At 34.8% G+C, this 13,651-nt stretch overlaps 1 protein-coding gene across 2 annotated transcripts in view; it reads right to left on the reverse strand.

Moving 5' to 3' along the window:
- LOC123532527 (pituitary tumor-transforming gene 1 protein-interacting protein-like) overlaps nt 1-12,620 on the reverse strand; it is an 18,599-nt gene extending 5,979 nt beyond the window's left edge. The window contains exons 1-8 of one of the 2 annotated variants that reach the window (XM_045313985.2): nt 12,395-12,620; nt 11,134-11,181; nt 10,061-10,116; nt 9,604-9,703; nt 8,307-8,418; nt 6,743-6,808; nt 5,384-5,430; nt 671-708 (exon numbers count right to left, since the gene is read on the reverse strand). In XM_045313985.2, coding sequence (XP_045169920.2) covers nt 692-708; nt 5,384-5,430; nt 6,743-6,808; nt 8,307-8,418; nt 9,604-9,703; nt 10,061-10,116; nt 11,134-11,181; nt 12,395-12,551 — 603 coding nt within the window. In that variant the 5' untranslated portion in view covers nt 12,552-12,620 and the 3' untranslated portion in view covers nt 671-691. The remainder of the gene's footprint in view (nt 1-670; nt 709-5,383; nt 5,431-6,742; nt 6,809-8,306; nt 8,419-9,603; nt 9,704-10,060; nt 10,117-11,133; nt 11,182-12,394) is intronic. The other variant, XM_045313984.2, reaches the window with a different exon arrangement.
- Between the last annotated feature and the right edge of the window lie 1,031 nt (nt 12,621-13,651).

Genomic DNA, 13,651 nt, shown 5'->3' on the forward strand with positions numbered 1-13,651 from the left:
TTGATACAAGCTGTTTTTTGACAGAATGGAACTTGATATGCCTAATTCCATTCACAAATTGTCAGTTAGTCCTATAACATTCACGGAATTCTTAACCATTACATTTTGATCTATTTTCAAATAAGTGGCAACCTCGTCAAGAAACCGAGACAGGGAATGAAAGACTTTGTACATATAATATTATACATGGCTTAAAGTCAATTTTTTGTTGTTGATTTTTTTTTTTATTGGGTTTAATGTCGCACAGACACAATTATAGGTCATTTGGCGACTTTCAAGCTTTGATGGTGGAGGAAGACCCCTGGTGCCCCTCCGTGCATTATTTCATCATGAGCGGGCACCTGGGTAGAACCACTGACCTTCCATAAGCCAACTGGATGGCTTCCTCACATGAAGAATTCAAAACCCCTAATAAGGCTCAAACCAACATTGATGCGGGGCAAGAGATTTGAAGTCAGCGACCTTAACCACTCGGCCAAGGAGGCCCCAGCTTAAGTCAAATCATCAAAGAGAACATGACCCCTTAACACCAGTTCTAAATAATACCTCATAAGCAAGACAAATAGGCATGTAAGTCCAATATTAGAACAATGAGAAATTTTATACTTTTGTCTATAATACAGCGCTTTATTTAAGATGGGAAAGGTTATGTAAAATTACATATACGTACACAACACTAGCAGGCTGGCATTTAAACACTGTCTAGCCCTACATACACAAACACATTAAAACTGGAACATTTCTGATAATGTTTCTACTAATAAAATGATCCTCAGTAAAACTAACAAACATAGTCTTCAACAGACACATCTTTTTGGTCAGTACTGCAGGAATAAAGGACAACCTTTCTTTTTCCCCAACCTTACACATTCTATGTAGGTGATTTTTTATTTAAAACGAATATATTTGAGCCGAACCATGAGAAAACCAACATAGTGCATTTGTGACCAACATGGATCCAGACCAGCCTGCGCATCCATGCAGTCTGGTCACGATCCAAGCTGTTCGCTAACGGTTTCTCTAATTGCAATAGGCTTTGAAAGCGAACAGCATGGATCCTGACCAGACTGCATGGATGTGCAGGCTGGTCTGGATCCATGCTGGTCGCAAATGCACTATGTTGGTGTTCTGATGGTGCTGCTCATATGTCAAAATTATTTACTGTAGTAAAAAATCTCCGTAAATAGGTTAGGTTCTCTGGACATTATACTGATAATGCAAGTCTTCCTTTAACAATCTGTTATGTTTTCTTACATTTAATAAACATATTTCTTGAATGTGCCTTAAAGGGATGAAAATGAACAATCTTAATAACCTTGAAAAGTGCGACAAACATTACTTTGCAGGCAGAGAATATAAACTTTTTAAAAAATTTGTTTACATCAAAATGCACTCCAAAACACTTCAAGTCTTCCAATTTTAAAACTGTTTTCAGAGATAGTATAAAATTTCAAACAGAGTTTTATTTCTTCCCAAAACATATAACTAACAAGAGGGCCATGATGGCCCTATATCGCTCACCTGTTATCATTGCACTTGAGGACAAGACGGTCCTCAATAAAAATATTTAAGTCCAAAGGACAGGAACAACAAAGGGAAGAAATTTAACCAAAAAGAAAAAACAATTTTTACAAGGTACAGATATGTCAAAATGAACCTAAAAATTGGAGGTACCATCCATGTTGTACCACAGAAAGGTGGTCTCGGTTTTTCCCTACGGCCAATAATAAAAAAGTTACTAAAAATAAGCTATTTATAGTAAAGTAAAAGGGAAGTAATTAAAAAAAAATACTGTAAGTGAACAAAAGAAGGCTCTGCCAAATAAATCTGTTGACATAATTGAAATTTCAGATCAGTATCTTCATTAGTTACAGAGATAAACCCATTTTAATTTGAAATAAAGGGAGGTAATTTGACATAAAATCAGGCCATAGTTAACTACCCTGATTGTCTCAGTTCAAATAATGACAATAATGAAATTTCAAATAAGTCCTATAAGTACTTACTGATATAAATCCATTTTGATTACAATCAGGGGAGGTAATCAGATATAAAATAACTCTGGAACCTACGATTGGTTCTGATTTGTCATGGAATCTAAGATTTATTGTTGTTGAAGATATTTTGGAAGTTTGTATCAAATAAAACCATAAATGAAGTCTCTATATGGCTGCAAACGCCAAAATAGCCAATTTTGGACCTTTAAGGGGCCATAACTCTGGAACCCATGATGGAAGTTGGCCAGTTCAAGAAAGGAACCAAGACCTTGTGGTGATACAAGTTGTGTGCAAGTTTGGTTAAAATCAAATCATAAATGAAGCTGCTATTGTGCAGACAAGGTCAAAATAGCTAATTTTGGCCCTTTCAGGGGCCATAACTCTGGAACCCATTATGGGATCTAGCTGGTTCAAGAAAGGAACTGAGATCTTATGGTTACACAAGTTTTGTGCAAGTTTGATTAAATTCAAATCATAAATGAAGCTGCTATTGTGCAGACAAGGTCAAAATAGCTAATTTTGGCCCTTTCAGGGGCCATAACTCTAGAACCCATAAAGGAATCTGGCCAGTTCAAGAAAGGAACCAAGATCTTATGGTGATACAAGTTGTGTGCAAGTTTGGTTAAAATAAAATCATAGATGAAGCTGCTATTGTGCAGACAAGGTCAAAATAGCTAATTCTGGCCCTTTCAGGGGCCATAACTCTGGAACCCATAATGGAATCTAGCCAGTTCAAGAAAGGAACCAAGATCTTATGGTGATACAAGTTGTGTGCCAGTTTGGTAAAAATCAAATCATAAATAAAGCTGCTATTGCGCAGACAAGGTCAAAATAGCTAATTTTTGGCCCTTTCAGGGGCCATAACTCTGAAACCCATAATGGGATCTGGCCAGTTCAAGAAAGGAACCGAGATCTTATGGTGATACAAGTTGTGTGCAAGTTTGGTTAAAATAAAATCATAAATGAAACCACTATCGTGCAGACAAGAAATTGTTGACGCACGCACGCACGCACGCACAGACGACGGATGATCACAAAAGCTCACCTTGTCACTATGTGACAGGTGAGCTAATAAAACAGGACAGAATAGCAGTAATTAAAGATGAATATTATTTTCACTAATTTCACGTCTCAATGACTTTAAACATCTTATGACAACACCCTCAATGCAACAATGCAGAAAAATAATAAAAAAAAAAGAAAAAAAAGGTGACAAGCAGTTACTATAAACATCCACGTGAAATAGCCTGTAACATCTAATAATAAAATTCTTATGTTACTGTGGGTGTGGGAAAAATAATGTAAACAAGCTGGCAAATTGTAACTAAATATATTGACAAATCACAAAAATATATATGGCTTAACTGAATCGAAACTGTTGTACAATATTTTTTATTAGTATACAGTTACAACAGTTTTGCCCCGAGCCCTCGTTATGTGCATTAACAGCAACTGAAAATGTATACACAAGCGGCGGAAATAAAACAAAATGCAAACCCTACAGATTAAATCTTCTCTATATTACCTCGTAATCCTTCATGCAATAAAGAAAACACTTGATAGACATTGTGATCAGAGAAAAAGATACAAATTAGAATAATTTTACTATTTAAGTAAATTGTGGAGAGTCCTGTAAGCACTAGAATGATTCTCACAGTCGCTGTGCAGACCTCACTATGCACTAGAATGACTCATTTCTTTCATCATTTACTTTAGCAAGATTGAGACTGGAAATATTTTCCCATAACAGGGTATCATACCTGTAAAATTTACTCAGTTTTAATTCTTTTTCTGAAACTACTCCTTAAAAGATGTTTATTCATCGATTTTAAATGATTTTATGAAATTAAATGCATTTGATACGTTAACATATTTTCTTTATGATATTGACATGTTTCATCAAATAAAGGGAGAAAACTTCCAGTTTAGCTCGTTTCATCTTTTAAACTCCAGATAAAATCCCAGGAGAAACAAGAGCTGTCACTATTGATGACAAATGCCCCTGAAGCATGCCCAAGAATGCTACAGTTGTCTGCACAAAATATGCCCAAATAGGTTAGGTATGAATCATTTTGTGACCTTGACCTGAGAGACCCGGGTCATAAGCATGATATACCTTCTCAAAATGGTTAACATTTGTGTCAAATTATTTTCAAATCCCTTGATAAAAGGCAGTATGGACCAGACTAGAAAAAGACCATGTTAACCTTTGACTTCTAATTGTGACCTTGACCTTGGAGCTAGTGGTTATCATCTCATTATAGGGAATATTTATGCCAAGTAATTTTAAAATTCCTTCATCGACGGCAGAGTTATGGACCGGACAAGAAACAGACCGTGTTAACCTTTAACCTCTATGTGTGACCTTGACCTTAGAGCTAGGGGTCTGGATCTCTCACATGACAAATTGTCTCATTAGGTGGAACATTTATGCCAAGTAAATTCAAAATCCCTTGATGAATGGCAGAGTAATGAACCGGACACCTGTTAACCTTTGACTTCTAAATGTGACCTTGACCGTGGAGCTAGGGGTCTGGGTCTTGTGCATGACACATCAACTCATTATGGTAAACATTTATGTCAAGTTATTTCAAAATCCATTCATGGATGGCAGAGTTATTGACTGGACACGAAACAAACCCTGTTAACCTTTGACCTCTATGTGTGACATTGACCTTGGAGCAAGGGGTCTGGGTCTTGTGCATGACACTTCGTCTCATTATGGTTAACATTTATGCCATGTTATTTCAAAATCCCTTTATGGATGGCAAAGTTACAGCACAGACAAGAATTTACATGGACACATGCACACGCACGGATTTTAATATGCCCACCTTTGGGGGCATAAAAAATTAGTATTGCTATTTTACAGAACAATATTTATCAGAAGATGCTAAAATTAAGAAACCCTGTAATATGTAACTCCTTCCATCCGCCTGTAGTATACAAGCTCTAGGCAAGTATTGTAAAACAAACCAAAATTATTAGGGCCACCAATAAATTTGCAGGTTTCTGAAATCCTGATAATATTCACTTACTAAATAAACTATTCACTTATATATACATTACTTTAAGCTTGCTGGTCAATGGTCAGAGCTACTGCCTTAGGTCCAAAAAAAACATATACCGAGTAAAGACGAGCCAATTAGCACAAACTATGGACCAGCCATTTATACAAAATGTCATGTATATTTTAAAATAAGGAATGACTTCATACTTCTTCAGGCCACAAGTAACCATGCACAATAACTGTTTCTTTACAAATTAATTTATTGAATTAGTAAAATGGCAGATTACACAAATGTACCAAAAATTCTTGTCCTTTGCGAAATTGGAATTTGAAACTATAGACCTACATGTACAAGAATGTTACAAATATTACCCACCATATTTTCTCCTGATTTCATCAGTCTTTTCCTTTCTTTCTGCCCTCCTATAAAAACAACAAAACAGCTTGTGTTACATAATCTTATAAATAATCAAATGTTTTTTCTTGTTCCAATGTTCTCACATAAGAAGGTATACTGCCTTTTGACAATTAAGTCAGCCACCGCTGATTTTAGCAAAGTTAGAACTTCAACAAAGCAACTTCAGCACTAACAATCAAACTGGCCTAAGTTCTGCAATCTCTGATTAAATTAACAGACCAACAGACAACCATCAATTTCTGTGTGATAAAGTATTATTGTATGCTATTTTGACAAGCAAAAAGTTGCTTTTTTATAAAGACCCGAGAGTGTCAAAATAGGATGATGAGAATACAATAACTGAAAGGAAAATTCCAATTTTCATTACAGGTCTTCTTCTATTATATGAGATACTTGTGAATAAAATTAAACATTCTTCTGGATTTAACTGGAAAACATTTTTCTTACACATTTATTTCAATGTACAATGTATCCTAAACCAGGACGAAGAAATGTGTTTTTTTACTTAAGTTATATCTGCAGCAAGGTACCTGCATGGATGTGCAGACTGATCATGATCTACACTGGTCGCAGAGGCAGAATCAATCGTGTCCAGCATGATAAGGGTTAAGGTAGGTGGCTACATAGAACAATGTTTCAATTAAGGAAGTTAACTGACTGACTGCCTAGGGCAAGTGGCTGCTAAGACAAGTTTAAACATCTTTCTTTCTGTCTCACTGACAACACAGCTGCTTAACGGAGGTGGCTGCCTATAACAGGTTGAATATAGAACAGTTTGTCAATTTAGGAAGTTAGATGACTGGCTGCCCAAGGCCATTGGCTGCTTTATACAGGCAGTCGCTAAGACACGTTTAAACATTCTTTCTTTCTTTCTCACTGACAACACAGCTGCTTAACGGAGGTGGCTGCCTATAACAGGTTGAATATAGAACAGTTTGTCAATTTAGGAAGTTAGATGACTGGCTGCCCAAGGCCATTGGCTGCTTTATACAGGCAGTCGCTAAGACATGTTTAAACATTCTTTCTTTCTTTCTCACTGACAACACAGCTGCTTAACGGAGGTGGCTGCCTATAACATGTTGAATATAGAACAGTTTGTCAATTTAGGAAGTTAGATGACTGGCTGCCCAAGGCCATTGGCTGCTTTATACAGGCAGTCGCTAAGACACGTTTAAACATTCTTTCTTTCTTAGTTACATGTTGCTGGTTAACATATCAAATCAAATTGTCACGGTAATAGTATTAACTTTAGGAAGTAACTTCCAAAATCTATTTCAATAGCACAGCTAAATGGTAAAACAGATCAACAGTATATACCTCTCAGCCTGTCCTGCCTTCATTTCAGCCCTCTTTCTGTCATACTTGGCATCTTCCTTAGCGTACCTGCAACATAGACAGGGGAAGTAAATTACAAATTACACACAGTCCAACCTGGTTTGCTCCAACTCGGATAATTCGAACACCATTCTTCGCTCAAACTCATCGTCAAAATTCCTACATGAATATGGTTCCAACTCTCAAACTACCCCTAACTCTAATTTTGCCTGTCCCATCCAGTTCGAGCAAACAAAGTTTGACTGTATATGCACTGAAAATAGTCTTTACAGTTTGATTTGTTTTGAAAGTGTTGTTGTTTCCCTAAATCTGTATACCTTTGCAAGAAGCAAGTTTACCCTTACCATGCTAAATTTCTATAATGAACTTGTCCATCTTTCAATTTGGACAGTACCATTAACTGATAAAAAGGGTGCTTACCAAAAAAGATACTGGCTAATTAGCGAACAGTGCAGATCATGATCAGACTGCACGGATGTGCATGCTGATCATGATCTACACTGGTCGCAAAGGCAGAATAAATCCTCCAGCATGGTAAGGGTTAATGACAACAGCTTACAGGTAAATGTTTTTTATAGACACTGCTACAATTAAATTTCTTTTATAGACTGTCCTGTGAAAATAAAGCACAAATATACCAATATTTATTTTTAAACTTTAAAATCTTGTTATCGCTGCAAACATTCAAACCTTACCATTCTGTAGATCATGCATCTGTTTAAGTATGCATTAAAAATTTGTAAAAGACATTTAACTGTCAGTGTCAGATACTAGCAACACTAACTCTGGACAATGATTGTGTCACTGTAGCTGTAATTATGCTTGTTTCAAATAAGAAAAGAAACAAAACTTGACGAAAATGAACGTGTTTTCAAACAAACACAAATTTAACAATGAATATATTATATTTGGGTCAACTTTTATGACTTCTAAATTCAAAAAAACAAAGTCAAACTAATTCAACTATCTAGATATGTTAAAGAAACTGTTATTATTAGAATAACACTTTCAACTGTCAAGTGCTACTACAAATAATATGGTCCACAAAATTAAATGATTTCTCAGAACCTAATTTTGTGTTATTGGTGCTTACAGCAGTAACAGTAGGTTAATATTGGTACAATAAGTTCATGTCTCAGAAGACTTTTAATCAACTTCTAGCAAAATACAGTGAACACTCATTGAGGAATCATTTTTTTGTGGATTTTGTGGTTATGTCAATCCATGGAATTAAATCTAAATAAATCTATCTTCACAAATTTGTCAACAATTTCATTTTATCTTCACAAATTTGTCAACATGGAAAGTTCCCTTTCATTTTATCTTCACAAATTTGTCAACAATTTCATTTTATCTTTACAAATTTGTCAACAAGGAAAGTTTCCTTTCATTTTATCTTCACATATTTGTCTGCACAAAAGGGCTGTCTTGGGCAAAACCACAATATCTCATGCCCACTACAATAACGGATTTCATATTATTTAATGGGATGCCGAGTTAAGTTTTATGATGGTAGGGTAGTGTTTTTTTCTATACATGTACTTACTTGGCACTCTTGTTACCCTTGCAGCAACAACAACAACAGATGCACACAGTCAGTGCCAGAATGAGGAGACCACCAATCACACTGCATGCTATTATCAGTGCTTCATAATTCACTGGAAAATATCAAGATGCTCATAATAGTTATAAGTTAAAACATTCAAATTTTTTGCAATCTAAATTAAATCACACGGTATGATTTTTACTTTATAAAGAATGAGGCATGTAACGAAACTTAGGCCTTTATAAAAAAGGTATGTCTGGATTGTGTTTGAATATTAAAAAGCGACTGGGAAGAATTTTTGATAATTGGCAAAATACCTCTTGACGGATCAAATCCATGGGGGATTTTCAACTAAAATGGGCACTTGAAAAAATTAACAAGCACATCAGAAACAGTCTGAGTAGCTCTATAAAGATTTTGGAGAGGTTGAACATATGCTAGTAACTGCTCATTCATTTGTTACAATCGCCTAAGTGCCAATGTCATTCTTTAGCGATTACAGATGCTGCAAAATAAAATCTAGACATACATTCCAATTACATTTTATTATCAACAGAACCACTTTTTTGTCAACAAGGGGACACTGTTTCCTTTCTGTTTTCATATTGCAGACAAAACATATAAAATACAGCCACTGTGACCTCTTTACTATCACAAAATATACACATCACCAGTGGAAGTGTTTTTAACCTTATTTGCATGTATCCCTTTACATTAACACGTCAAAGATAATACTTACCGTGAATTGGTCACATGGGGAGCATTTATGCAAACTGTCTAGTAGAGCAAAATCAACTGACAATTATCACAGATTGTTGCAAAAATTAGCAGAAATTTCTTCAAACCTGACTACAAATTCTTGAGAATGACCATCCTAGGCATGCAAAAGTTTGCAGAAAAGCTGCCAAAGGGCACCTGCACATAATATGAAAATTCCAAAGGGCATTTTTTTAAAAGTTAAAGCATGAAGTTAGAAATACACATTATCTTCCCAACCACTCTTTATTTATTACTATGCTGATGCGTCTGATGAGAGATACAACTGTGCTGAAATAAGTTCTTTGAACAGTATTTCAGGTAATGTAGGTCTCTACTCTTAAAATAACATAATTCAATGGATATCTGTTCCCTTATTACCTTCTATGAAATGTCACCTTGAATCATTTTCTGATCAGAAAATAAAGAAACTTCTGAGCCAACGAACAATAACTGGCAGTATTTAAGATTTACCAAGTCAACTTCTTGGCTCTTTCATGTGTTAAAACTCAGAGGCAGAACACATTATCAAATCACTTACCCCAGCATACCGCCCATTTCGCATCAGCAAGACCACACTCAGATGTTGGGATCACATGTTCTTTCAACATACATTTCTTTGATGAAGCACACCAGACACACTGAAACAGAACAGAAATTAATTCAAACAATGCTTAATTAATTTTAATGAAATGTAGGATCTTATCAAGAATAAGCAACCAATGAAATTTTCATGTTAACTACATCCTATGACTGCTTCCTCATCTGCATGAGAATACTCATTCCTACGTCAATCATTTTGGTTAAAGTTAAACTTTTCTTTTAAGATTTAAACATGCAATCTCCGTGTTGAAGGCTAGTAATTGTATTTGTATATCAAGTAAGATGAAACACTCAGAAGACCTTTACCCGATTTTTTTCATTCCCGTATAGCAGGAAATTTGAAATACTTATCAGACCTTTACCTTGAACAGAAGGGGAGTTTACAGCAGACTTACCTGTACAGATCCCACCTTTACACAAACATCACAGCTGGCATTTGCATTCTCACACTCTGTAACAAAAATGTTAGCAATAACTAACCCTTACCCTGCTAAATTTCTATAATAAACTTGTCTATCTTTCAATCTGGTCAGGGCCATTAACCGTTAAAAGGGGTGCTTACCAAAAAAGGTACTGACTGAATAGCAAACAGTGCAGATCTTGATCAGAATGTGCAGTCTGATCATGGTCTACACTGGTCGCAAAGGTAGAATCAATCCTGTCCAGCATGATTAGGGTTAAGTAATGAATAAACTTCTGTCGGTTTAAAACCAAGACATTCATATATATAAGAGTCAATGGTTTGTGTGTTCCTGGCACATTTAGTGACATTCACAATGAAAAAAACACATGATTTTTTAACTAGAAGCTTATACAGGAAATAATTATCACTCAGTATTTGGTATAAAGAATATCAGCAAGGTCACCTAAAAGTAAACAAAAGACAACGCTGGTTAAAATGAAATGACTGGTTCTAATCTTATGCAGGACCTATACACGTATTCCAGAATATATAATTTTTGACTTCTGTGTAAGGTTTCGGTACAACACAGTTTTCTTTTTATAAAGAAACCTTGTTATAGATGTGGAGTAAATGGTACATACTGGTGAATCGTGCACAAAACACATATTTTACCTACAGTAATGTACTATATGATATCAACATGTTTGTCAGCCAATCAGGATGAACATGATCCTTGCAGCTAAGATATACTTTCTACTACTGCAACAAGATTGTTTGTTTGGGTTTAGTGCCATTTTCAACAGTATTTCAGTCATGTTATGACTTACAGTGAACCAGTACCAGTACTAACTTGTTCTTTGCAAGTAAATGCCAACTTCTCCACATGATTCGGAGGTGGGGGCCAAAAAGATTGCTGACACAATGTCTATTAACAAATAGTCATTGAGAACATAAGCCTTGCCACGGGATCAAACTCACAGCCCCACATTCCACAGATCTGCGCCCTCTCTATAAAGCAAAGCGGATGAGCTATTTCAACAAGTAATCGGTTAAATTATTACTTACGTTCTTTAGGTGACAGCTTGGGAGTTGTTACAGGTTTATTTGTTGGAGCTGAAAAAGAAGTGTTAAATTATTATAACTCTCTTATGCCTTTGAAAAATATTGTCATATGCACTCAAAAGATAATTTAATTTATTGTAGTATCTTCTCTGCAAATACTATATATATACAATATTAAATTATCAGTAACATCAAACTATATTCACTACCCAATCTCTAGTAACCGAACTGAGCAGGTACTGAAATCCATTTCACCAGCATTTGAGTGTTTCAGCACAATGTGTTCTGTAGCATAAATAATTTGGGATTCTGGTTTGACCCATTTTAAAGATTTTGATTTTTATACTGCCATGAAAAAGTACATATCATGGGAACATCTGTACTGGTCATAAAGTTTGTCCACTTTCTTACTTGTGCAGTTTCTACCCTATGATCAGCAAACTTGGTCACCATGTTTATGGCCTAATTTCGATAATCTTAACATTTCACATCTTTTTAATTGGGCACTCTGAGCGGCTAAATTATAAAAATGAAAGTATAATAATTGGTTGTTGAGATAATCATCACCTATCCAAATTGTTCTCGAGAATTCCTATGACCAGGTCGAAGACTTCACCTGGATTGAGAGACATTCTCTTGATCTAAACATTGTCCCTCAATCGAAAGACAAAATGTCTTCAGATAGAAAGACTCAAATTAGCTTAAGCAATGAAAATCAATGAAAGAATATTTAAAACTCTCTTTTTAGAATGTGCAAATTTAATTTAAAGATAGAAAATTATCTTTCTTTTATCAAATTTTTCAAAATAAAAACTTTTTGGGAAATCTGTTTAAGCATAAACTTCTATGAAAATGTGTTTCTTGTGAAGTTTACTTGAAATAAGTTGTTTAAATGAATAAATAATTAATGCATCTGTAATGAAATGTTTATTTTAAATTTAATAATAATTTCATGTTTTTTCAACACATAAGCTAAATACAGTCTTTCGATCAAAAGACATTTTGTCTTTCAAAGGAGAGATAATGTTTAGATTGAGAGAATGTCTCTCAACAAGGAGAAGTCTCCGACCTGATGACTAACTACATGACATGGAGTACACACTCGTTTCTACATACTGCCAAGTGTACAAAACAGAACAGGGATGTTCATTCACTCATCTAGAAAGGTATTTATTTTTGGGTGACAATAACAAAATACATACAAAATACATTAAGTTACGTACAATTTTACAAGGAAGGCGTATCAACGGGAAATAATCTTTACCTGTGGTAACGGGGGGTGGTTTGGTTGTTGGATTTTGTGTCGATTTCTTCGTTGTGACCGGATTATCTGTGGTGACACTTGGTGCTTTAGTTGTTGAAGCTGCTAAAACACCATTTACAACGACACAAATAATCGTAATTAAGACAAAATATTTCATTTTGTATCAAAAATTTCTGTCGCAATAAATTTTCTTCCTACTTCCTGTAAACAAAGCTCGTTATATACTGTCCCGTCACGTACCTTTTTCTGTACGTTGACTCAGACTCTCTTGACTATTAGTTACACGACTTGCGTTGAAAAATAAGAAGATTTGAGGCATTTATCGTGTATGTAACTGTCATGGTCTGACCTGCGTTATCTCCCAACACGGTTTCTAAATAAATAAATTAATAAATAATTAGGAATTAGTAACATTTATTTATAACAATTACATATTTATATGTTGTTGGGTTTTGTTTTCTAGTGTTGAGAAATTTTCATTATTCCCAATAAGCTGGACCTCAAAATCAGCAAAGGAGATTGTAATATTTCTTTTCATTATTGGCCTGTTTGGATAAAACAGGCCATATTTGTTACATTTAAACATCTTTTATTATCTTAGGCCCCCAATATTGCTGATTGTGGCTTTAAAACCCTACTTAAGATATTGCTGTTTAATAATCGCACTAGATAATTAGTATGCCTCTTTCTCGTAATTCCTGTTTCCTGTTTCTAATTTTATGTTGTGTTGTGGTAAATCAAATGACAGTTAAACAAAAATAAAAAGAAAATAGTATTACTTGCATTAAAATAGAAATATACACAAAAGAAAATTTTGGCACCAAATTTGCTTATCTAAAATCACTGGGGTAATATATAACCTTCTTACAGAAAACAGAAACCACTTATTATAAAACTTTTTTGTCCGCAAACACAATAATATATCTGTTCTTAATTTTAAAAAAGAACTTTTTCAAAAAAAGCCTTGTTTTTTTCAGAGCTAGTACAAATGATCGCAAGTCTCGGTTCAACAAGAAAGAATCTGACTGTTTCAGAGAGTTAGGGTCCTCCTGTGAAAGCGTGGATTATTCATTTACAACAATCCTTATATTTTTTCTTCATGGGGATTTTTTAAGTTTAGATGATGGAATATCAAACTATTGCAGAAACTCTTTTGAAACTTAAAACTGTTACTGACCAGCACTGAAATGCTGGTTTAGGGGCTCGGAATAACGAGAAAAGGGCATAATGTACGGTAAAACGTTACTGTATATGTTA

This window comes from Mercenaria mercenaria, chromosome 11 (assembly GCF_021730395.1).
Source record: "Mercenaria mercenaria strain notata chromosome 11, MADL_Memer_1, whole genome shotgun sequence".
Taxonomy (NCBI): domain Eukaryota; kingdom Metazoa; phylum Mollusca; class Bivalvia; order Venerida; family Veneridae; genus Mercenaria; species Mercenaria mercenaria.